We start from the raw sequence: 26,419 nt of genomic DNA, 5'->3' as shown, positions 1-26,419 counted from the left end.
ATATCTCTGCTGCCGGCCGCAGCGCGTTGCGCGGTAGAAGCATGCGTTTGCTTTTGGGCTCCATGGAGGGCACATGGGGCTCCCTCTTAAGGCCACCCTCGTTAGAAAAGTAATTATCGACCTAATAAAGATTGGGTAGGAAGAGAACAGCATCTTGTTCTTGGGATAATGACGGTAATTATATGTGACTGGCTGTGTTTCCGGGAAGTTAATGAATTGAGGCAACGGCTATCGCTCGGTTCTCACAGTTGTAGTTCTGCAGCAAAGACCGACGATTCTAGCGCAAGCCATGGAGGGCTTTGGTGTTATGGGGTGTTACCTGAAAAGCAAACTGGTTTGTTGTAATACAAACCTTCAGAGGTGTGAAGTGGATTTGGAAGGCAATGGATGTGCTGGAGAATCGAAAACCAAGACAGCAGGTCTCTTTAATAGTGTGGCTGAGAAACCGAGGTAAAAACCAGGAAGATGCAGATTTCACCTCATCTGTGAACTCCCTGGATTTGTGGTTCTCAAACTTGTTGAAATGGGGCACCCTTTTTATTTATTTTTGTTTTATCTACTTTATTTTTAGCCCGCCTTTCTCAATATATGCAATAATTACACAATACAGTCAATAGGATACATCTAATAAGCCATGTAATACTAGGAATTGCAGACATTTGAAATGGAGCTGTTGTCTGAACAAAGCATAAGTATTATGCGTGACATGTTAAATGATGCAGATCATGGTACTCCATCAGTAGAAACACAGTGCATTTTCCTGGACCAATCTGTTATGATGTAACACTATTTCCTCTGCAAAAATGGCATCCTGGACTAGTTACAGTTCTCTCCAAACTCTCTCAGCCCCACCTGCCTCACAAGGTGTCTCTTGTAGGAAAGGGAAGGTGATTGTAAGCCGGTTTGAGTCTTCCTTAAGTGGTAGAGAAAGTTGGCATATAAAAACCAACTCCTCTTCTTTAGGGAGAAAAGCAACATACAAATGCCATAAAATAAGATCCCTCCACACCTGCTGGATTGGAGAACAATAAAGCAAAAGAGGAAAATCTCCCCCCAGTGCTGGACTGGGGAGACAGTTTTACTAATCTGCCTTGTGTAAGAGCCCCCTGTTACTCAAGAAGGCTCTCATACCAGGAAGTGTTTCTGTGGCCTCTTGAACCTTTGCCTGGTGCGTATTTGCCAGAGACGTGCTTAAGCATGTCTTTGACACTCTGGGAGCCACTCACTTCCCTTCCTGTTCAGGTGATCCTGCTAAGAAGCAGCCAGGCCCTCCTGACGTCACAGCCACCTCAGGGGCGGTGCGTTTTTGCATGCTTGTAAACCCAAGAGAGCGTGCCTTTGCCCCGGGATGAGAGAGAGGGAAGGAGAGAGTACTCCGGTTCACGCATCGGCAGAGAGAAACCCCAATGGCTTGGTCTTCTGTTTTATGTGAAATCCCTTACTTTTTTTGATACCTCCTGACTTGGTAAGCTCTGATCTTCTTCTGGTCTGCTTCCCTTCCAGGTTGTTAGGAAAATCTGCTAGTTCTTGGGAAAGTGCTGTGAACTTGGACAAAATAAAGCCTTCTGTAATTCAGGTGGCTGTCTGATTTAAATCATATGCCATCCAAAGTGGGGAGGGGGAGTAGTATGACTTGGTGAAAGCAATCATTTAGCCTTGGATGTAAATATTTCTTTAATGGCTTAAATTGCTTTTAGTTTGATTTGCGTGTATATGTGCTGCATATTGTGTGCCTATGTCCTAAGTGACCTCCCCCCCACCAAATAAGGTGGTCTGCTCTTCTAGGTCAGTGATTGCTAGCGTGGTGCCCATGGATGCCACGGGACACCTGCTAATGTGTTTCCCGAAGCCCACTTTCCTCTTCCCCACAGCAGAGAATTCTATTTTTCTTCCGCCTCATTGGAGGGAGGAGGTGCTTCAGAAGGCCCCAGGGTGGCATCACCTTTGTGACTGTAGGAAGCATCCGTCCATTATTGGAGGATGCTCGGTGTGCAGCTTCCCAACATTTTGGGATTTTATCTAGCCCTCGTGGCAGCCATTTTATGCTTGGTCCCATCCCCAGCCAGCGTGGCGTGGTGGTTAAGAGCGGTGGTTTGGAGCGGTGGACTCTGATCTGGAGAACAGGGTTTGATTCCCCACTCCTCCACATGGGCGGCGGAGGCTAATCTGGTGAGCCAGGTTTGTTCCCCCACTCCTCCACATAAAGCCAGCTGGGTGACCTTGTACTAGTCACACTCTCTCAGTCCCACCTACCTCACAGGGTGTCTGTTGTGGGGAGGGGAAGGGAAGGTAATTGTAGGCCGGTTTGATTCTTCCTTAAGCGGTGGAGAAAGTCGGCATATAAAAACCAACTCTTATTACTATTTTGTTGTGATGCCCGCTACCTGTTCTCAAACTTCTAAAAGTGCCCAAAGATTTGCTGAGGCTGGGGACCCTGGTTTTAGGAAGGCACAATTCAGCCTATTGAGAATGGGTTTGGAGGTAGGAGATGAGTTGCCTGCCCTCCCTAAGTGGCTGAACATCTTATCGGGACAGTGACTACAGGTTACAAGGTAGAAATGGGAAGGTAAAGATAGTCCCCTGTGCAAGCACCAGATCTTTACTGACCCATGGGGTGACGTCACATCATGATGTTTACTAGGCCGACCATGTTTACAGGGTGGTTTGCCAGTGCCTTCCCCAGTCATCTTCACTTTACCCCCAGCAAGCTGGGTACTCATTTTACCAACCTCGGAAGGATGGAAGGCTGAGTCAACCTGGAGCCAGCTACCTGAAACCAACTTCCTTCAGGATCAAACTCTGGTCATGAACAGAGTTTTTGACTGCAGTACTGCAGTTTACCACTCTGCGCCACGGGGCTCTTAGAAATGGGAAAGCAGTCCATTAATACCAGATTGGAAATTACCAGAGGTCCCATCCTGTTCTTTTTGGGCTTTAAGCAACCTTAAACAGTTCCGCTTTAAAGGGAAGAGGCAACCTTAAACAGATCCACTGATGTGTCTCCTCCCCCGGCCCCAACAATAGTGTAGAACAGCGGTTCCTAAACATTTTGCGTTATGGAGCACTTTTCAGGAGAGAAATTCATCACAGAGCACTAATTTTCACCTAGCACCTATATACTAAACTGAACGACAGTAGGTTTTTTTCTTTCCAGTCTCTTCACTTAGCACTAGGAGACGTTTAGTGCTCCGCGGAGCACACACAGTTTGGGAACCGCTGGTGTAGAAGAGTGAACATTCTTGTAACAAGTGGAGTTCCGCAAGAAACTCATGGGAGAGAGAAGGGAAATCCCAGCTTCTGCCACTCTCCCCCCACACCCCGTTGACACCATTGCCTTGTTCTCCTTTCCCGAACCCCAGTGGGATGGAAAAGAGCCTTGGGGGGGTGTATCCCCGTTATAATGCCAACCATAATCTTGTGAGATATCAGTGAGCACTGTTTGCTTTGCAAGGACTTTGCAAACAGGTGCTGCTTCTGTACTTTCTTTTTAAGTTTTTGCTTCCCCCCCCCTGCAAGTTGCTTCCCCCCCCCCCCCGGGCTTCTGTATGGGGCCTCACTGTGTGGAATTTTTGATTCAAACTCAGGGCTGTGTTCAGAGCTGAATATGAAGATATGAGGTGCAAAGTGCTTGGTGTGCAGTTTTGGATCTAGAGATTGTGAAGAGACCTCGACTCTTATGATCCCAGGGATATTGAACTCAATTGTTACGAGGGCCGGACATGACATAAATGTTACTTGGTAGGGCCGGGCCATGCCTCGCCAGCCCAGATCGGGACGGGGGGTGGCTGCCTTGGCTGGCTCGCAGGCCAGATAAGAGCTCTTTAGGGGCAGGATCTGGCCTGCGGGTCTTATGTTTGACACCCATACTTTAGGTCATATCCTGGGGGAAATAGTTGTTAAAGACACATGGCCATCTCCATAACAGGATAGAAGCTTCCTTTTGAAAATTGAAGATGGGATTCTTATGAGCCTGATATTCACTTATAGGCTAGTCTTGGTGGCTACGCACCCTTTGGCCATAAGTATCCTGCATCTGCTTTAAGGAACAGTCCACCACAGATACACAGCCTTGTGGCTTTTTTGTTTTAGTGGGTCTGCTCTTGTGTAAGAGAGACCCTAATGGATTGTGCTTGTAGAGTGGGAGGTGTGTCCTACTTTTCTGTGTTGGAGTGATTGTGCATCTGGGGTTGGCTAAGGACTTCAGCATTCATCCATTCCGTATCGGACATCCTTTTGGCCAGCACCTGTACAGCTTTGCACAGAACTAGAGGTTCGTGAAGGTGACTACTCTCTGATACCAGTAGCCTCCAATAAGGGTTTCTCAGCAGCTGCTCTGAGTTCAGTAGAATTCTGTCACATCTCTTTGCCTGGAGCTCTTGCTTCAGCAGACAAACTAGGTGCATTCCAGCAGCATTAGATTCCCCAATCTGAAGTAGGTCTGACTAGTATAATTTGATGTCATTGGTCTTGTGGTTTTGACAGGTATCGGCATTGTGGAGTGACTCACTTGCAGGTGATAACTTCCTGGATGTGCTTCATTAGCTGAAGTGTTTCTGTTGTGACGTGGTATTTGGGGCTCCATATCTGTCTGCCAGGTTATCCAAGGCCTATGTGGGTATGAGATGCTGGCTAATACAATTCTGCATTAAGCCTGAACTCAGATTGCTCTCCAAGCAGGGTTTGCAGGTCTATGCTAGAAGCACCCAAAGGATTCTTACAGTCTTTTAATTCCAATTAACAAGTCCCTAAATTTCAAATTTGTGAAATAGTTACAGACTTGGAAAAGCTGTTCGGTTTTCTGTGAGAGCTTCAATGGGCACATTTCACAATAAATTGGAGCCAGTTTTATATTACGCTAATTGTTCATGGCTTCCTTCAAAGACCCGTGGCATTGCTCTTGTGGGAGTATGCTGCCGGAAGACCTTGAGCCCCTTAATAGAGTTATTACTGGAAAAGATCCTTGGCTGGGAACCATGGCAACAAAGCAGGTATGAAACCTTCCAAAACTAGTGTTTGGCTGCGTATGGCAGCATTGCGTTACAAGTGAGCCGCAAACCACCGGGTTGTGTGTGTGTGCGCGCATTTCTGCAGTGCTCTGTGTCATTCCTTCCATATTTCCTTTCGTTTTATGGATAGTTTTATGGCTACCACAGAATGCACAAATGAACATGCGGGAAGGGGGGGGAGCCTAAAAGTGTCAGAATGTGTTCAGTATACAATATTGAACATTGTTCTTCTCTAATATTCTCTAACGAAGATGCAGTGAAACCTCTGGGGTTGTCCCCCCCCCCCAAAAAAAAGCCTCTTCTGGGAATATTTTAGCTGTAATTACATTTGTTCTTCTTTGGTTCAAGTTGCGTGGCTTGCCTGTGGTCCTCTGATTCCACCCCCACAAGTAACAGAAAATAGAATGGGAACTGTTTTGAACGTGGCCTGCGAAACCAGCTGCTGCTGTCTGGATGTGAATAACGCCAGGGCCTGTACATTTTAGCTGGCCTTGGTGGTCAGCCACGTTCATCATCATAATCCCTTTATTGGCATAAAAACACAATACAAAAGGAATGGAAATATTAAAAGGTGCCCTTTATAGAATAGTTAGAAGACAGTTACATCGAATAATGCTGTTTGTTGATACTGCCCGCCGTCTTCAATATTTGAGGCGAACGATCGTTTAATAAATTGGAAACGTTAAAAGAATCTGAGACATTCTGTCTGTTAACCGTCAGGGGGCTTAATAGTTCGTTACGAGATTCTGTGTAAAAACTACAATAAAATAAGACGTGAGCAACCGTTTCAAAACAATTGTTGCCACAAGGGCAAAGCCTGTCAGACAGAGGGATTTCCCTTCGAGTAGCGCAGATGGCAAAACATTAAATCTGGCCAGAGAAATGGCTCTGCGTTGAGAAGAATCATACATTTGCCTTTTTAGCTACCTCTAAAAAAAATTTTATGGTGTAACTTTTTTAAAATTAGGGTGGGAATGAGAGCCACTTGCCCTCCTGCAGTGGAGTGCAAACCTAGTGGTCACCTGTGACTGCAAGCATCTCTGAACAGGAAAGCTACAGCCACTCGCTCGCACGTTGTGTGATCTGTCTGAATTGCTCTGTAAGGAATTGTGCAAGAGATTGGATTGCGGTCTAGAAGAACTGGTCTTGTGCTGCCTCGGCAGAATAGCATTCAAAAACTGGTTTTAGCAAACAGCAGTTACTTTGTTTTACTTACACATTTTTAAAAAAATAGTGTTGTAGCTGCTGGATGAACTTGGTATCTAGGATAAAACTTGTTCACACTGATGGAAGAGTCCTGAGAGAACTGTGACTGGCCCAAGGTCACCCAGCAGGCTTTCATGTGGAAGAGTGGGGAATCAAACCCAGTTTTTCAGATTAGAGTCTGCCTTATTTATTACTCCCTAATAAATGCTCAATATTATTAGGCAGTAATGACATTTTACCTTTAAAGGTAACATTTTACCTTTTAATAAAAGCTAATGCCACTAGTCTGGGTTCTTTGACTCTTCTCGGCAGTAAACTCCTCTGGAGCAGGGAGCTTCCTCAAACTACCTCTCGTACTAGAGTCAGACCTCACCATTATAGCTGAGCACAATAGCCCCATCATTCCACAGTAAGTTATACCAGTCGCACAAACAAATCGGCGTGCTAATCTTTTGTTTTAAAATCTTAGACAATATTTGACCGATTAGTTAACAAAATCCTTTTTTTTTTTTTTTTGGCCTATCAGGTTTTCTAGTCCTCATGTGAGGCCGAATGCGCTGTTGGGTCGCAAACAGCAGGTGGGTTTGTCCACTGCCCGTGCATCCCCGGAAGATGGTTTGGGCTGTATAAGTTGAAGGTTGTCATAGCAACCGTACCACCTGGACCTTCATGATTAGGGGTGAAAACGAGGTGCCGGCTTTGAATATGTGTTGCTGAAGCAGGATTTCAGCATCATTTAAAATTTGACAAGCTTAGGGTACAGGAAAAGAGGCACTGGGAAAATTTACACAGGTAGTTAATATGCTAAATAGAGAACATAGACCAATAATCGTATACTCTACTCAAGCTTATTAAATTAAGGACTTCCGTGCTTGCATTTTCTATCACTTTCTCTTTGCTCCAGAGTGAAATAAGGTAACCATTGATCCAAATCTTAACATGGGAGTTGTATTTCAGTTCACTGATTTATTTATTATTTAATAACCAAGTAATTTGTTCTTGGGTGCAGAGTTCAAGGCTTTCTGCATCCGTTCTTGTAATTTAGGGCTGATGTTTGTTGTGATACTGTGTTTCATAGGACAGACTATGTTAGGGAAAAATTTTGTATGTTAGTTGCTTTAGTGTTAATGTTGTTTTTTAAAAATATGGTTTTATTATTTTAATGGTATATGCTATAAGCAGGATTGAGGTATTATTATTTTTTAATTTTTTATATAACCATCTTGCTTGGAGATGTTTTCCCACTGCCTGTTATGATTTTTTTTAATGAGAAGAAATCATCTTGGCAATTTCTTTTATTTCCAGCAATTAGATATTGAAATTAACGTTTTTTTAAATTGGCAAACTTCCTGCATTTACATATACTCCAGGTTTGGTGAAGCTAGGACTAGGTTGGTGTGACAAATCAAATTTTGCAGTAGGAAGTTTAGGCTTTTTACCACCAACCTTTCAGCTGTTTTTCACTGTAAGCTGCAAACTGTATTTCTGTATAAGTCTAGCTACAGACAGGATCCCGTACTCAGTATCTATGTGTTTTATGGGCAAATTAGCTGTTTCTCTCTCCCCCTCCCCCCCGTCAATATACACTGTAGTAATAACTATCTTGGGGAAGGCACTGGCAAACCACCCCGCAAGCAAAGTCTGCCTTGGAAACGTTGGGATGTGACGTCACCCCATGGGTCAAGAATGACCCAGAGCTTGCACAGGGGACCTTTACTTACTTTAATAACTATCTACCATGCTAAGCTACACTCATCCCAGAATCCTGCTTACCTCTTGGTGGAATTTCAGAGTATGCCTGCTGCTGCCGTAATATAAATTCAGAAAAGCAAAGGTACACAGTACCAGAGGTCAACAAGGATTCAAAGAAAAAGGATTTTACAAAAACAGTATATAAAATGTATGAACAGTGAAATAAAATAATTAAATTTGTGTCACAATGTGACAGATTCCTCAATACATCAGTATCTAATGTGTGAAAACACTTAACAACTATTTACAAAGTCAGCCATCAAAAATTGCTTTCATACCAAGTGATGATTCTTAACAAATATAAACAGAGTTACACAGCAAAATTACCAACTGCAAAATTACAAAGACAGGAATGCTGGCTGATATTTCCTGTTTTGATTTCTTCATTAGTCCACACAGCCCATAACTACTGAAACCAAAATTTTCTAGCAGAATCAAAATATGAATAAGTCATCAACGAGAAGCAACTGGGTTCATGTTTTTGGGTCGGTACAATATTATGCGTTAAGTGTGCTGGTAAATGTGGGAGACGCCGCTTGGAAATAAAGAGTTGGGTGTGGGGGGGAGAAGAGAGGGAGGACATAATATGGGGGGCGAAAGCCTTCCGAGGGATTGTCACCAGGAAATATGCACACTGGCTATTGGCGCCCTCCTCTGCCATGGCGTTTGCTTTGCATGTTTCTGTCTCCGTTGTAACCGTTCCGCTTTGCTTTTGATCTGCAGGTTTTTATGAGTGACCAAAAATTCTCTTTACACTGAGCCAGCAGGGAGTGGGGTGAAGATGCCGATACCTCCTCCCCCTCCGCCTCCACCGGGACCACCCCCACCCCCCACTTTCAATCAGGTAGGGTCCCTCTTCCCTCCTTTATGGTCTTCCCTTCTGTTCAGATCCAGGCAGGGTTCCTGAATTCTGCAAAAGGGGTCCCTTGCGTAGTGGAAGAGCCAAGTTAATTCCCTGGTGCCTCTTCGTGTTGGGTAGCATTGCCAGGAAGGACCTACCTTTGAGGACAAGGTAGTGGGGGGGAGGGGAGGGTACCCAGCCAGATAAAACAGTCTGGTTCCCTGGATTGGGAAGGTCCAGAGCTCAGTAGTATCCTGTGATTGTCACTGGCCAGTCCCTTCAAAACAAGCAGAAGGGCCGGGGCCGGGACGTCCTGGAGCGCCGGAGAGAACTTCAGTAAGCCTCGCCATGAATGGCTCTATGGACTGACTGATGGATATTCCTAACCTGCCTGTGTGGTCAGCAGGACGCACTGCCCTGTTCCGGGTGCGGTTCTTTCTTGGAAGCTCCCTCAGCTATACCCGAAGGGGAAGGGTGGCGTGGGTGAAGGAGATTGCAGTTTTACAGGTTGTTAAAGGAGGATAGCCAAAGGGGAGGGGTGGCTGCAGGTGAGGGGAGGGGCTTGAGAGGCAAGGAAGGGCTCAGTTTTAGCTGTGAAAATTGTCCTGTGCACTGCAGGGCAGGGTGCAGTTCTGGGCCTTTTTTGGCCCGGTTACTGTGCTCTTCCGCCCACTCCCTGGGGAGACACGAGACACCCGCCTTTCCAGCTTAAGTCCCATCAAGCAGCTGACGGTTGGGTGCTGGAAGGGCTCTGTCTCCTTTTAAAAGCCTGGTCTGCCCTGTCATTTGAGGTTAAGCTTGGGTTGTCCCAACTTCACCGGAAGGCTCCCTTCACCTGCGATTTGCCTTTCCGTCAGTCCCGGGAAAGCAGGCTCCGTTTCCCAGGGGCTGCCAATCAGCCAGCAGCCCTCACACCACTGGAGGAAGCGGCAAGCAGAGCTTCCCCTTCCCAGCAAGCAGCCCTTGAGAGCCTTTGGCTGAAAAGCGTTCGCTTAGGCCACAGCTGCCTCTGACCTTTCTGTTTGGTGTGCGTTTCACGTGTGCTTGCCGCCGTCTCCCTCCAGGCGAACACCGAGCCTCCGAAACTGAGCCGGGATGAGCAGCGGGGGAGGGGAGCCCTGCTGCAAGACATCTGCAAAGGGGCCAAGTTGAAAAAAGTGGCCCAAGTGAACGACCGGAGCGCCCCCGTCATAGAGAGTAAGTATGTGTCTGGGGCAAGAGAAATGCTTGCTACGCCAAAGTTTACTGCTGGTAGAACTCTGCCCCCAACCTCTGGTCTCACAGTTTTAGAGGACTTTTCATGTTCAAAATGCTCAGCTGGTAGGATTGGAAAGAAGTTCAGAATTCTCAGACAGGAGGTGAAGTCGTTGCCGGTGGGGGTGGAGCTTGTGTATATGTGTGTGTGTAAATTGTGTGTAAAGTGCCATCAGATCACAGCTGACTTATGGCAACCCGGTAGGGTTTTTCAAGGCAAGAAACATTCAGAGGTGGTTTGCCATTGCCTGCCTCTGCTTGGCAACCCTGGTATTCCTTGGTGGTCTCCTGTCCAAGTACTAACCTACCTCACAGGGTGTCTGTTGTGGGGAGAGTACGGGAACGTGATTGTCAGCCGGTTTGAGTCTCCCTTAAGTGGTAGAGAAAGTCGGCATATAAAAACCAACTCTTCTTCTAACCAGGGCCAACCCTCCTTAGCTTCTGAGATCTGATGAGATCAGGCTAGCGTGGGCCATACTTATCATTATTGGTACAGGATAAGGTTTGCCTACCCTTGAGATGTGCTTTACTGGGGCCCAGAAATATTAGACAGGTTAGTTTGAGGTGTATTTTTTCCATTCTCTGTAGTGTGTAGCTTGGACCCACTTGTTAAATTTATCTACGTCTCATGCACCGCAGTACACAGCGTGCTTCATCCTTAGTGTATTGTCCCGGTCTGCACCGTAGCCCTTAGCAAAAACTCACAGGATTGATTTATTGATTCTGCCAAACTGAGAAATCTGGGGCTGTTTGCTGCAGGGCGCCTTCTGCAGCTAGCCTGCTCTCGGCTTGTGGCGCTCTGAGGTCTGAATTGCGCAGCTCTATCTGCTGGTTCTGCCTTCAGCCACTGTAGCACTGTCATTGTGTCACGAAGAACTGTCCGGGAGAGGACGGCTCTGGAAGCCCGTTCGCCCAGCGGCAGCCGGCACTCCTGTCCAGTTCACCTTTTGGCTGCCAGAGGAGATGCTGCCTGCAGACAGGAAAACAGCGTCCATGTTTCGGTTTAGGGTTTTTAAAATCAAAGCTGTGACTCTGAGCAGATCAAATCCTGCACTGCATGACTCCCAGTAGTGCAGAAATGTGAAGAGCGAAGAAAAGAAGAGTTGGTTTTTATATGCTGATCTTCTCTATCTTTTAAGGAGAATCAAACCGGCTTACAGTTTCCTTCCCTTCCCCTCCCCACAACAGACCCCTTGTGAGGTAGGTGAGGCTGAGAGAGTTCAGAGAGACCTGTGACTAGGCCGAGGTCACCCAGCGGCTTCAGGTGGGGGGGGGGGAAATCAACCTGGTTCACCAGATTAGAGACGGCTGTTCCTAACCACTACACCACCCTGCTCAAAGAGCCTTGGGTTAGTATCGTAATATAGCTGAGTATTTCAGGTTTAAATCCGTGCAGCAAACATGAAATGGATATCTCTGAATCCTGGTGTGGAGGTGGCTGTACTCCATGGGATGCATTTACGCCTTTCTTTTCAGGCTGCTGTAGTTTGAAACCCACGTGGACTTCGACAGTGAAATGTTTTGAGTCTTGGCTGTTCACGCTGGCCCCATAGCTGTTAAATGAATCTGGTGTTGTTGGGCTCTCTCTTGTAACCTTGCATTGAATTGAGCAGGGTCCCCAATGAGGTGCCCGTGGTGGGCACCATGGTACCTGCCGACACCTTTTCTGGCGCCTACCAAGTGTTTTTAGGAAGTGGGTGGGGCCAGGTAAGGCTTTGGCCCAGCAAAACTTCTGATTGACTATTGCAGATTCGATTGGCAGTGCAGCTTTTTCAGAAAGTTGCTTTGGCAGCAGCTGCCACCACAGCACAAAGATCTACACTGTGTGACTGAATTTAAGCTGTGCCAATCATGTTGTGGCTGGCTCTGCCTCCTGCAGCAGCTGTCCTGTGGCAGCCATTTTGTTACTGCACCTATGGCTGGGGAACCCTGGAATAGAGAAATGTGTACGTTGCCAGCTCTAGAGAGGGCACTCGACCCATGAGAGCAAAACTACTCTTTCCTCTTCAACTCCAGAACTGACGTCAGAGTCACTTTCAGGCGTCACCTGGGAAAAGGCAATAAAAACGACTGCTGGGTTTTGAAGTGGTAATTTATACTAAATTACCATTCTAACAGTGCGAGCCTGACAGTAGAAGGGACGCATCCGTAGCTCAAGCAGAGAGCAATTGTGGTGTAGTGTTGTAGGGCTTGGATCTGGGAATCCCGACTCTGCGGTGGAAGCTTGCAGGGTGACCTTGGGGCCAAGTCACACCTAGCCTCCCTCGCAGGGTGGTAGTGAGGTCAAAATGGAGGAGAGGGGAACAACGTCAGGTGCTTTGGGGAGAAGGGAGGGGTAGAAGTACAGTAAACAAACTGCCAGCTTGATTGTCACCTTTCCGATGCGTCCTAACTTGGGAGCCTTTTTATTCCAGAATCCAAGGGGTGTGGTGGCGGCGGCAGCTACGGTTCCAGTGCATCTCCCCTGCAACCAAAGGGGGGTCTTTTCCAAGGTGGCGTCCCCAAGCTTCGGCCAGTAGGAGCAAAGGACAATTCTGGTAATTTGACCACATCCCATGGGGGCTGGGCTAGATCGTTCACGGGAAATTGTTTCAAGTCATAATTTAAAACAGCAAGCTTAAGGCTGATATCATCCAGCGTTCCTTAAATACATTGCTTTGTAACTTGGTATTTATCATCATCAATTTTATTAATGTTTTAGTCACAGACCTTAACAATATTCAGATTAAAATCATACAAAATATATAACCCACAACACCCAGAATTACATGAATAAAAATTTTTAAATGTTACAGTCACATATATACATGTTATTGCTGATTTAAACATTATAGATCCCCTGAAATATTCTTTCTATGGCAACTTCGGAGCCTAATTTTCAACAGATTTCTTCCTTAACTTAGACTCTAACATGATTTTTAAAAAGCCACGCTAAGCGTGATCTTAGAATTAACGTCTGCCATTAAAAATCTAACTTGGCCCTCAACTGTATCTAATACATCTGGGATATGCTGGGTTAATTTAAAAGGAATGGAGTCATAAAATGGACAACTAAACAAAATATGTGGGAGGTCCTCTATTGAACCACTGGAACGGACATAGCTTTAGATTATGGGGAATTTTAAAAAATCTACCATGGACTTGGTATTTAGCGCAGTCCACATCCTAGTAACGTGGTTGGCAGCTCTGACACTGGCTCTTAACAGTTCTTGGAACTACGGGTCCAAGGAAGCAGGACGTTAGCATAGGGCCAAGAAGTGGGGGAAGGGGTGTTCGGGGGTGCTCCTGAAGGCAGAGGGGGAGATGGCTCGGCCGTAGAACCGAGGGTGGATGGGGGACTGTCATCTGGGAAGCTGATGAAGTAGGGAGGCTATGGATGGGTTAACTTGAATGTCACAAATACCCAAATCAACGAAATTTCAGCTAGCTAACTGTAGGCCTCTCGCCAGCATAAGAGTGTCTCAGAAATTTCTCGTTGCGGTGGCGAGCAGCCTGGGCTGTGGAGCTTCATCACCTGGTGTGCTGAAAATCTGCCCAGTCGTCTATGACTCGGATCCTACACGCCAGTGTACAATCTGTTGCAATAAGGGCTGTCGGTGCCAAGGTAGCTATACAAGAATTCAGGGATGACCCAGTTAACTTTGCTTACTTACTTAAATGGTATTGCTTAAACAGCCAAAAGGCCACAAGCAACATCACACTAATATAACCCCCCAAATTAACCCCTTTTTACATTTAATTACTGCATGCAAAAAAATAGCCACTAATAATGTGATTCTTTTATCTCTACCAAATAACAACCATTGGATTAAACTTTGTGGGGAGTGCTAAATTTATGAAATAGGGGTTGCCCTAAATATTTCCGCCTCAGATCATCCTGACGACAACAGTACAGCAAAATATGTCCCAGGGTCTCTATATGGCCAGCCCCACGCACGCAGCTTCTATCTGAATAGGGAATGCCTGCAAAGTGTCCTTCGGTAACCCTAGATGGGGAAGCATTCAGCCTAGCCAACCCAGTGAACTTTGCTAACAATCTTGGGGGGGGGGGGTTCTTTTCCAGTTTTGGACAGCCCCTCTGGGAAACAGTCCTTGCACGTCCCCGGGTCCAGAGCCGCTGCCCCCAGGCCCCCCGGGTCCACCTCCAGCAGCCGTCACCAAGATGACAGCGACAGCAGCCGGGCTTCCCCTCCAGAGCTTCCTCGGATGCAGAGACCTTCCTTGCCAGATCTCTCACGGCCAAACAGTGCCAGCGGCACCGGCATGAAACACAGTTCGTCGGCCCCACCGCCTCCGCCGCCGGGACGCCGCGCCAACGCCCCCCCTGCTCCCCCTTCCATGCACAGCAGCAAAGCACCTTCCTACAATCGCGAGAAGCCGTTGCCTCCAACCCCAGGACAGCGGCACCCGGGGAGCCGAGATGGACCTCCAGCTCCTCCGCCCATCAAGCCACCCCCTTCCCCGATAAACGTCCGGACGGGACCCAGCAGCCAGGGCCAGTCTCTGGCACCACCTCCTCCACCTTACCGGCAGCCCCCTGGCGTTCCCAACGGCCCTGCCAGCCCCACCAACGAATCTGCCCCCGAACTTCCACAGAGACACAATTCCTTGCATAGGAAGACACCGGGGCCTGTGAGGGGCATGGCTCCACCCCCTCCCCCTTCGGCCTCCCCTTCTTTGCAAAGCAGCCGGCCTCCGCCTCCTGCCCGTGACCCTCCAAGCCGAGGTGCAGGTAAGAGCGCCCCTCCCCCCCGGAATGCCAGCTGGACTTGATGGTATTAATAGGATTATTGGTTTCTAAAAAGGGGTGTGTGGCTCAAGATGGTCAGAAAGCTATGGGGGATGGGTTTGTGACAGGGGGGGGGGCAGGGAAGGCTCGGCTTCATGTGTGGATCCAGTCCGCCAGAATGCAGCCTGTATTAAATTCCTTGATCTGCGATTTTGGCAGAAGCCCTTCGGTGTCCGTTCGAGTTAAAGGCCTTCTGGAAAACGGGTGTCTGGTGCTGGTTAAGAGTGAGTTTGGAGCCAAGAAGCTCCCAATTCACAGCTTGCCTCCTGGTGTGTCTCCCCCCCCTCCCCCAAGTCACTCGCAGCATGGGAGGAATAAACCCTGGCCTTCCTCTCAGGGTTATTGTGGGGATAACGGACATAACATATTCAAAGCACTGTGAATATTTGGAAGGAACAACAGAGATGTTGGAAGGTGGTATTATCTAGCAGAGTCGTACGATCCCAGGTTTTCAGGAATTCTTGGGTGGTGTTAGGTTTTCACCCAGAGCCTCTGCCACTTCTCTGGCATTATTCGTTAGTTACTAGGAATAGGTGTGTATCAGGGTTAGAATGTGTTGTCACTTTGTGAGAGGGTCTTTGCCATCAGGTTGCTTGCGATGGCGTCACATGTCCCGGCTCGCTGGCAACTCAGCAGAGTATCATGTTGGTGTAAGCCAAGCGTGAGGCTTTTGAGCAGGCTGGGTGATTGGCTTACAGGTAATCTTGCCCTTTTTTTAGATTGGTGAATTACTGTGGGGCTAAGCCTGTGCTAAAGTACTCTTCCAAGGGGCTCACAGGATGTCCGGATCGTGGCTTGCTGTGCTGTTTGCTGCCAGGTCTCTAGAACTAACCAAAATGGACAGCAAGTCGTCATCTGAGTGCAGAACAAAGCAGTCGTCTGGCTGCCTGTTCTCTTAAATTTCTATTTAATTCTCACACATGCCAGTCTACGTCTTTCCGTGCCTGAAGATCATGTGTACAAGTCGGCTTGCTTGCTGAGTAAAACTCTTGACTGGCATTAGTTACTTCCATGGCATTTAAATTGCCTGGATGAACACAAGAAGCTGTCTTATACTGAATCAGACCCTCGGTCCATCAAAGTCAGTATAGTCTACTCAGACCAGCAGCAGCTCTCCAGGGTCTCAGGCAGATGTCTTTCACATCACCTACCTGCCCAGTCCCTTTAACTGGAGATGCTGAGGATTGAACCTGGGACCTTCTGCAATCCAAGCAGATGCTCTACCACTGAGCCACAGCCCCTCCCCTAATGTTCTGGGTTCTAAAGATCATGTGTACAAATTGGCTTCTTTGCGGAGTAAAACTCTTGACTGGACTTGCGGGAGTCAGGTGTAGTTGGGAAAGCAGCTGTTGCTTCAGGTGGGCATCCTAGATCTACCTGTCTCTCTAGAGAAAGCTCTGCCGCACCTTCCAGACCTAACTCTGCAGGATTTTCCTTGCAGCCCCTCTGCCACCGCCACCCATCATCCGGAATGGCGGAAGAGATGCGCCTCCCCCTCCCCCGCCCTACAGAATGCATGGGTGTTCAGATCCCACGAGCCGCGGGAAACCGCCCCCACCGCCCACCAGAACGCCAGTTGGGCCCCCACCTCCACCCCCACCAATGAGAAATGGGCACCGGGACTCCATCTCCACCGTCAGGTCTTTCTTAGGTGAGTAAAAGGAAATAGCCGTTTTTCTCGTTGGAGCTTGCATGACGTTTAAATTGCCCGGAAGGGCTCTAAAAACTTCTGTTCTGACGGACAAGGGACTCAAGTCTGAGTGAAGATGGAGGGGAATGAATATTGCGTGTCTAAAGGCTTGGGGTTGAAATGGAAAGTCATGGAGCTCCAAAGCAGGTTTAGAAAGGATAAGAGGCTGGAACACATTGGAATAATCGGAGCTAGATTATTGAGTAGAGTCACGGTTACGGGCAAGCAGTCTCAGCACTATTTCTGTATATTTCAGTACAAAATTACTACACAGCTCATCAATACCAGCACCAGATACCGGCACCTACCAATTAGTTACTTCCATGGAGCCGTGCATACTTCAGAGAAGAAGGGGAGGGCAGGAAGCAAGCAGAGGAGGGGAAGGAAGATGGGACAGGAGGAAAATTAGCTATCCTTTTCTACATGGGGGAGTCATCTGAGGTGGACTAATTCCATTGGTCCTCTGTCTGGCATTCCAGCTGCATGGAGGGGGGGCATGGGAGGGGGGGCAAGCATGTGATCCAGCTGCTGCAGTCGTCTTGCTTGTGAGCTTCCTAGAGGCACCTGGTTGGCCTCTAGGAAGCTTTCTACCATGACTTTTCATATGTTCTTATGAGGTTATGCCTGGGGGCCAGATCTGCCTACCCTTCTAGAGTGTGCCCGGAATATTTCCCCAGGAGGCAAGCCTGCATTGCAGTTCTAACCATCACTCCCAGAGCCTTAAGGACAATAATAGTATAGAACCACGGGAAATCTTTAGCAGGCCAGGCAGCCATTGGGCTGTGTGCTGCCTGCCACCTTCACGAAAGCTATTTTCTCTTCCTCCAGACGACTTTGAATCCAAATATTCCTTCCATCCAGTCGAAGATTTCCCAGCCCCGGAAGAGTTCAAGCACTTCCAGAGGATTTATCCCAGCAAAACAAACAGAGGTGAGCCCTGGTTCAGGTTTGCTCTTATTTGTTTAGTTTGCTGGACAGCAAAAAACCCATCTCACTGTTTAGCCCTCTGCTTAAGAATTGGTGGTTGGTTGCAGGAGAGGTAAGCCACTCCCTTGTTGCTACCCATATACCCCTGATGCTCCTGGCCATCCAGCTATTTCATTAAGCTTCCAACATCTTCAATACAAATTGTGTATTGCTGCTCGACGTTCATGTTGTAACATCTTACTCAGGTTTTCCCAGACTCAGGGTGCTTTGGCAAGGAAGAGGGAAGGTATGGAAAAAAAGAGCATTCAGGATGCCAGAATTGTAGGGGGAGGGGTGGCGCCACAGGAATTCATAGCTCTTTGCAGCAAAGGATTTGTGGGAAGAAGCTGTCAAATGCAGGAAGTCATTGCCATGGACAGACATGCCTGTGAGGAATAGTATCCCTCAGATGACAGAAGGACCTAGGTGTATTTGGGCTTTTCCCCATCTATTTGTATCACTTGTTAGCATTAATTTGATCTGCATCTGGCCGTTGAGGATTGTGTTCCACTCTGGATGCCTGGCCAGGGTCCCTGTGGAAAATGGCCTCCCGTGCCGTTAACAGCAGTTGTTGTCTTTTCAGCGACTCGTGGGGCCCCGCCTCTGCCTCCCATCCCCAGGTGAAAAGCAGCAGCTGGGCATCGTTGCACGGTGCCAAAACAAATGGACCTGTTTTTCCTCTCTTCGGATTCTCCTGCTTTTCGTCCCCGAGAAACCTGCATGACAAACACACTCCCGCTGTTCGTTTTTGTTTTCCTCCCTCCCCGACTGGGGCAAGAACCAGATGAATCCACCATCTCTCTCACCTTCGCCTATGCATTTCACAGCTGGACTTAAATGGATGTCCTGGTACCCACAGCTGGGTGAGAGCTCTCCTCTGCAGATCTGAGTTGGTTTCTTGCTTTTTCTGCTGCTCATGTCTTGTAGGGAAAGTTTGGACTGCCACCGCTGGAGAATAAGGGCACAAGGGCGTGTTTCCCAGAAAAGCTAGCCAAACATGGCAGTTTTGGAACTCTGGGCCAGGTTGGGATGACAACTTCTAGACGGTTAGTTTTTTTTAAAAAAAAATGTTTGGTTTTTGCCTGTGGTGGGAAAAGGGAAATGGCTGTGAATTGGGTGAAAGGAGAGTTCTGGTTTTATTTTGAAGAGGTGCAGCGCTAAAAATGGGTATGAGCTGAGTTATCTAAATCTGTTGGGTGCAGACACTACATAACTTACTAACATGTTAAACTGCATAACTTGAAAAAGGAAGGACAGGAAAGGAGTGTCACCAGCATGCTGCTGGAGCAAAGTCTGAACAGGGGAATGTAGCCTTGGCCAAGGCAGCAAGAGAAATTTGGGGTCCACGGTGCAGTTGTATCGCTGGGTTCTGCCTTGTCCTGCGTGTTTGGGGGCCCTCCTCTTCCCCCAGTGGCTTGGGCATCTCCATTCAAATCTCTGTAACTCCCTAATAATCCCGCTGAGCATGTGGAAGGTCACAGTTCCACATGTGAACAGAACAGCTTATTAATAAACAGTTTATTAATAAATACCAAAATGAGAGCCACTCTTGGAAGCGGCGGAGGGGAAAAGGGCCATAGCAAGCTGGTTACCAGAGTTGACGGACATGTACAAATTCTGCAGCAGCTCTAGGCCTGGAATCACCGAAGGGGCACCAGCTTTGGCTGCCCAGCCTCTTCCTGGGGAGATCCTGCAATCCCCAGGAGTGGCGGCACAGTCCTGGCGCGGCCCTCTTGTGATGCAGATGACCCCTTGCATGGGGTAGGCCTGTGTGTGTCATTAACTCCCCCCGCCCCCCAAAATCTGCACTCACCTGCCAGCTCTCCTTTGTGCCAAGGGGTGGGCGGACATGACCGTTCGTCTTCCTTGAGGAGGATTTCTTCAAGGCATCGAGAGTTGGTCAAATTAAGGAGTCTTCTGCCCCAGTTATCAGCAGGTCACTGCCCTGCCCTCCCATCAGGGTCTTATTATATTTTTAATTGTTTAATAATGCTTAAAGGATCACATTGGCTATGGGGGAGACAGAGGTCCTATTGTGGGTTTTATTTTCTTGTCAGTTGTGTACAATTGACAGCGTGTTGTCGGTGATTCTTGCGCCAGGGAGGGGGGAGAACGTGGTGTGCCGCTGGATGGGGACCTTACAACACTGCCTTGCTGTTTGAGATCAGAGCAGTGCTGTACCCCCCACTTATCTTTTCTCAGTATCATGGAATGGAAGTGGGTGTTCCAGCAGCAGGCTGTGTCCTCGCTTATCAACGCAATAACTTGCAGTGCTGAAAACAGGCCTGATCGGGACCATTCCTGCGCTCCGCTTGCCCCCAAGTCTCTGTGCATGTGGAGTTTGCTGGGAAAATCACTCCTAGACTGTTCCCCATTGCCCCATTCTAGGCTGGAGCGCCATAAATCCAGCGTTGGTCGGAAATGGAATTCTTCCCTTCCTTCCCATCACGCCCTTTTCCAACTCTCTGCAGACAATTTACATAACACCATACCTAGCTTGCTGGTTGGCTGGGTTTTTTGTTTTTGTTTTTGCCTTACACACTACTTCCATCATGTGACTGGTACCAGATTTATTATTACAATTATTGTGTATATTTACTCTTAAATAACTTGGGGATTGGGGAAATGTGTTATAATCATAAATATTGATCTATTTTGTATGTTGTAAAAAGTTTGTAATATAGGATCAAGGTGGGCTTCCTGGCTGTAAACTACAAACATTCTCACCTTCTACTTATCTTTTTTTCCCTTCCTACGATGATGGAAAATTTGTCTGCTTTTATGTTTTATGTTTATGTTTAACGACTGGGCAGCCCCTCATGTTGAGGGCCAGTGCTTGGTTTGAGGAATTCCTTTTTTTTTTCTCCTGGAGGAAAATTAAATCTTGCCCAGCATAGCTGTCTGGGACAAGAAGTTAAATGCACTGTGCATTTGGGGATGGTATGTTTTTGATTAATTTTTTTAAAAAGTTATGTTCCCTGTATTGTTAGCTTCCTGTAAATGATTCTTTTGGGAAGCAACTGTGAAGGGAGATTCCTAAACTTGAAACGGCAGTGTAATTAAAACTTAATAAAAGAGGCACATTTGTGTGTGACTTGCATGTTCTGGGCCAAAGCACTGCTTTGTTTTTCCCTTTTTCCTCCTTGTTTTCTGTAGGCACATTGGTTTTTATTGCCTGGGGAAGGTATGTTTCGCCTTTCCTTACTGACCTCAGAAGTTGGGATTTCATACTGCGGTAGGTTGTATTATCCTTTCCCCAGAAAGCTCAGGGCAGATTTATATGGCTTTGGGGTGGCGGGGGCGGGGGGATCAGCACGATTGCCCCGTCACAAAGATGAAAATCTCTCAATTTGTTCTCCCAGCCTCTGGCCTTCAATGGATTTTATCAAATTGGTGTGGTAAGCTGCTGCCGGGCATCATGGTTGGAGACTCCAGTCTGTCCTCTGAGTCAAAAGCTTTTCCTGAACTCTATGCCACTGCAGTGGAGGAGGGAATGCATGTTTGAATACTACCCTATCTTTTTTTTAATCTCCTTGTACATACAGAATTGTTGGTGAGAAGGTTCAGCTCAGTATTCTTTCTGACTCATTCTGTTTAAAAGTGCACACGTGATCTTGCAAATAGATCCTAAAAGTGGCGCAGTGTAGCAAAAAGTCTCTTATAGTTTCTGCGGAATGTATGAACCTCTTTAAATGGAGGGGGAAAGGCTAACAATTTAGCTGATAAGTATATATACTTTTGGAATCCGCTGCTGGAAAAATCTGAGGAGAGAACCGCTGAGCTGCAAATTTTAAGCCTTGTCTGCCTGGTTTCCTGATACACTTGCTCTAAATGATTGGGACCCTAGACTAGCAGAATAAGGCAATGCATTGGATGCAAGAAATCAACAAAAAATTACAACATTTTCGTTTGTCTAAGGATACCCTACTAAATATGGGGAAAAGGAAATCTATACTAACTATTAAGAGATGCATAAAAGAATAAGACACTATAGCTCCACAATGCGTGCCCGGAGAGTATGTTCAACTCAATTCTTTAGCATTCCTCCCCATTTGCCACCTCCACTATACTTTTACAACATGACAGTCCTTTCCTTCCGAAGAGCCTTTATGCTCGCCCTTTTAAATGCTGCACCCACAGCAGTATTAAACGGAAGATACAGAAATCTACCATATTCTGACAGACTTTGTCCATGCAATACAAAGAAAATTGACACATCTCATAAGATGATGGAATGACCCCTCTTTAAACACCACCAAGATAAATGGATCACCCCCATATTGGTGAGAATTCCTACCCCCATAAGAGACAAAATAGTCCCCTTTTTGCTGATGGATAGAGATCTAAAGGTAACATTGGCCGTGGCCAGATATCTCACCATCATATTTTCCTCTAAGAAATAACTGCTCAGGACCTATGGGTCATAGGAGCAAAGAAGGAAAGGCATTGAAGAGATTTGCTAGCCTCGAGGTGCGAAAGTCTTTACAGAGTGATACATGCTAAGGCCAGCTGCAACACGTTCGGGATGTAAACTCTCGAGGAGTGACTGGAAACATTCATCAGTGCTCTGTGTGTATGCCACGATTCTGCTCAAGCACAGAAAATGCTTACCCTGGGAGAACACTTTTGAAGTATCAAGTCCGCAGAATTCAGCTACTAGAATATGCTGGTTTAAACAATAGAAATGGAGGCTTCTGACCTTCGTGGTTAAAGAGAGATTTTTGGAAATATGTGGGGTGGTGCCTAGTGAAATCAGACTCCAGAAGTGCTTCTGGAGTAAGAGTTCGGTCGGTCCCTGGGGATTTATTTTTGTTGTGTGCTCCTTAACAAAACAGAAGTCTAGTGGCACCTTAAATTAAAGCTGACATTTATTAGGCCGGCATGAGCTTTTGTGAGACACAGCTCACTTCTTCAGTTCCAGTCCCCTTTGGATCTGAAGAAATGAGCTCTGTGTCACAGAAGCTTATTCTGGAATTGTGTTAGTCTTTAAGGTGCCACTGGACCTACATGGCAACTCTACTGCCATGATTTGCAGAAGCAATTATGCAGAGTACAAATAATGCAGATTTGCTCCATAAGCAAAATTTAGGTACATGTGGCAAAAAGTCAGCATTTCCTGGGATGACATTGAGGTTATCTTGGCTCAGTTCTCTTCACAGATCTGTTCAGCCTGGCTCTAAAGTCTTCCGTTTTCAACCAGAGCAAGAAACTGTGCCAGAACGCCAGGCTGTTGTGTATCTTGCGGAAGGGTGGGAAGGTGTCCGTGGTTGAGTAGCAAGTTGTCTCTGAGCTTTTGCTCGCTGTGCCTTAAGCTCCCAGTGAGGTTTCTGGTGACTTTCTCAAACTTTTGCATCTTTGCAAGCATACAAGCATTCTGTATCTTTTGTGTTAATGCTTTTTTAAAAAAAATTAACTGGAGAAACACTACTGAGAGAATTTCTGTGGTTTTGGAAACCAGAGTTTGGGGTTTCTTGCACTGTTCCTGTGTTTCAAGCCTGCCCTTGAGATAAACATTGTTCCTTGTGCCCTTCATCTTTTGCCTGTCTTTTGTAGGGGTTTTTTTGGGGGGTGGGGAGGGGGTTGGTCAAGATTGACTGCAAGCAAAAAAAAATCCTAGCGTTCTCGCTGTGGGCAGGAAAGCATCCAATTTGTGTGTGTGTTTTAAATGTCATTTTAACGGGCTGCATAATTTTTATAAAGTTTTGCTACCCTCCCCCACCTTGTTACATGATACATGGGGAGAAGTCTCTCCCCAGAAATATTCTTGACTGTGTCCTCTGGATAAGTTCTTTGTTGTTAATTCAGTCTTCAGAAACTGATCTTGCCTTCTAAAAGGATTGCAGCGCTTTGTGTGAGACTCTCTGTTTTGTAAACTGTGAGCTGCCATGACAAGCACAGGTTGTTTTCCTTAATGCTTTTAGGTATTCTTTTATGAACCGTGTATGTGATTGTTGGTTATATTAAAAAGACTAAACACTCACCTCTCCCTGAAGATTTTTCCTAATGGGATCTCTGAAGAGCATCAGCAGCCAGTTTCCTCCAATGCTTATTTAAAGTGTGCTGTTCTGAAGATATAAGTGGGAAGGATACAAGTGGGGTACGCTCTTAGCTCACAAGCTTTCTGCTAGAGGGCTTTAGCGAGGTTGGCGAGTTGCAAAACACACAGCAAGGCTTCCAGCGCAGTATAAGTTCTTCCAGCGCAGTGCAAGTGTTGAGTAGAAGGTGGTGGACACCCATGGCAATCTCTTCTCCCATCTTCATATCATATCATTAAATCAAGTCCATATCCTTAATCAGAACCCCAGATTTGTTTGTTTGTTTTTAAAAGAAGCGACTATTCTTCAGTGTGTTACTGTGTAGAGATGAGGGTACTATCGGCTGGTGTAGGCTTTTAAGAAGAGGGGTGGGCTGGAGAGGAGGGGCTTCATTCTTCCTGTCTGTGTTGTCTGGTGCCTCTTTCCCCTCTGACTGTTTCACTAATTTGCAAGACACTGTACCTGACCCACGGTATGTGGTGCTGTCTGTACTAAAACTGTAACTGCATCTGCTCATGCAGAATTGAGTCTGTGTCCACAATCTAATAAATTAATCAAATACCAAGCAGTGTCTTTATAATTTATTCAGTTACTGTGTATCTGGTAGATAGCCCAGCTCTGCTCGTTTTCTGTCGAGCTTATTTATTTGCAGAATGTGCAAGTGTTTGAGACATTCCTTTCCTTTTATCCCTTAAAAGCTCCTTGATCAATTGATCTTGAGCAGCATATATCTAGTGTTGGAGGGATATAAGGACTGAAACAAATCTTGCCACTGACAATGTAGCCTTGGGGTCCCTATCACTTAGTAAAGGCATTATGTCAGTCACAGAGGCATTGGATTTGTATGTTAAAAGGGGGGAAATACAGTGCAATCCAAGTTCCTCGTAAAAGCGGCATTCCAAAAGGGCATGAGCTAATGAGTCAATAGAGCCAGAAGAGCAAGGGCAGATCCTGTCTGAATATGGTATATTCAGAATTCTGCCCTGCATTACCATAGAAAGGTTAGCATTCAATCTAGCCAAGCAAAAAGCTCTACAAAGACGAGGAGTTGTCAGATAATATGTATAGGCAGGCAGACCACGTGGAGGGGGTATTCCGAAGAACTGGGATGAACAGACGCGACGAGCACGAAAAGTAGTGCTGTTATAATCGAGCTCTTTAACACGCTTTTTAATTTTGGTAAAAGCTTGTTTTCCCAAGATCTAATAACATATCCTGCGAGAAGCCCAACAGTTTGAGGCATTACAAAAATTAAGGAAAATAAAGGGAAAAACACCAAAGACACTCATTACAAAGTTTCAAAAAACACAAATCATTGTTCGCCTTATTGTTCCATGATATTATAAGCCAAGCCCATGTGTTTGTAAATTTATCAGCCCTTAAATGCAGATTTATATTTCTACTTTAGATCTGAGCAACTTTCTACATTTCCATAACTCAATTTCATATTATGGGAGGGTCTGGAGAAAGGGTTGCTGGAGATCTACCGGAATTACAACTAGTCTCCAGGATACCAGTTCCCCTGCAGAAAATGGCTGCTTTGGAGGGTGGACTCGATGGCATTATACCCCACTGAGGTCCCTCAGTCCTCAAACCCTGCCCTCCCCAGGCTCCACCCCCAAAATATCCAGGTACTTCCCAACCCACAGGTGGCAGCTTAAGTTGTATATCTTTGTGCAACAAGTTCATAAGCTCTCCGAGGCAAGTAGAAGACTGGGAAAGGCAACGGCAAACCACCCCGTAAACCATGTCTGCCTAGTAAACGTTGTGATCTGACGTCACCCCATGGGTCAGGAATAACCCATTGCTTGCAGTTGCCAGACTGAATGTTAAATCATGGCCCATTCATTCTAAAATGTACAAAAAAGATGTGGTGCCAAAAAGGTTTCTAATTTAGAACGACTCCAAAAGAACATTTAATAAATTTGTCTGACTTAAGTAACATCTCTAACACTCGTCCTGATATCCAGGATATATATGAGATAACCTACAGGGTGTCAGATAACTAGCCAGTACATAGTTTTCTCTTATTTCAGCAGACTTAAGTGATAAACTTGTGTCCAGAAACATTCTCAAAATTACATTTTGTAATTCTAAAGGTCACTTTTCATTCCAGTTTGCAACACATCTGCCAAGTAGTGTTTGTGCAGCTTATTGACTTGGTGTGTGCCTTGCAGGTCGAAAAGGGGCAAAGTCTGGCTATGTGGCTTATTATCATTTATTTACATAACGCACAAGTGTTTGAGATTTATGCCTCTGTGATTACCCATGGAACAGCTGGTGTTCCAGGGCTTGGTGATAGGTGGCTGTTCAAAATGCAGAAACACCGCAGCATGTTCTTGGTAGAGGTGAAAATCATGCAATGAACTGCAGTAGATTCAACCTACAGAAAAGGGTCTACTTTACCCCGTGTGTAATTAGTTGACTGAATGGTGTTTGTTGCCTCACAGTTGGGTGATCACTGCTGGCTTAGGTAGCTTGAACTAGATAAATCCATGCGAAATGGGTCTAGCAACTGCTATTGAATATTGCAAAACAGCAGCTCTTGGGGTACAACTTATTGTAAGCCACCTTGAACCATGAGGAAAGGCAGGGTATAAATGTTTTAAATGGGTAGTGAGCTGTTGATTTACGTATGCGCCATGTTTCTCCCCAGTGGGGACTCAAAGTAGCTTAAAACATCGTTTTCTTCCATTTTATCCTCACAACAACCCTGTGAGGTAGATTAGGCTGAGAATTACTGGCTTGAGGTCATCTTGCAAGCTTCCACGGCAGAGTAGGGATTCCAGTCTCCGTCTCCAAAATCCTAATCCAGTACTCCAATCTCTGCACCATGTTGCATCTCTGCATTCATGTCCTGGCTATCCACTTCCTTCAACA

The 26,419-nt window shown here is 46.4% G+C and overlaps 1 protein-coding gene across 1 annotated transcript in view; it reads left to right on the top strand.

The window, feature by feature from the left end:
* WIPF2 (WAS/WASL interacting protein family member 2) overlaps positions 1 to 18,180 on the top strand; it is a 29,396-nt gene extending 11,216 nt beyond the window's left edge. Inside the window, exons 2-8 of the mRNA XM_056863260.1 lie at positions 8,688 to 8,808; positions 9,870 to 10,002; positions 12,474 to 12,596; positions 14,123 to 14,791; positions 16,290 to 16,499; positions 17,367 to 17,468; positions 18,088 to 18,180. Coding sequence (XP_056719238.1) covers positions 8,746 to 8,808; positions 9,870 to 10,002; positions 12,474 to 12,596; positions 14,123 to 14,791; positions 16,290 to 16,499; positions 17,367 to 17,468; positions 18,088 to 18,128 — 1,341 coding nt within the window. The 5' untranslated portion in view covers positions 8,688 to 8,745 and the 3' untranslated portion in view covers positions 18,129 to 18,180. The remainder of the gene's footprint in view (positions 1 to 8,687; positions 8,809 to 9,869; positions 10,003 to 12,473; positions 12,597 to 14,122; positions 14,792 to 16,289; positions 16,500 to 17,366; positions 17,469 to 18,087) is intronic.
* The last annotated feature ends 8,239 nt before the right edge of the window (positions 18,181 to 26,419 follow it).

This window comes from Euleptes europaea, chromosome 18 (assembly GCF_029931775.1).
Source record: "Euleptes europaea isolate rEulEur1 chromosome 18, rEulEur1.hap1, whole genome shotgun sequence".
Taxonomy (NCBI): Eukaryota; Metazoa; Chordata; class Lepidosauria; order Squamata; family Sphaerodactylidae; genus Euleptes; species Euleptes europaea.
This window is presented reverse-complemented; position numbering and strand designations above follow the sequence as displayed.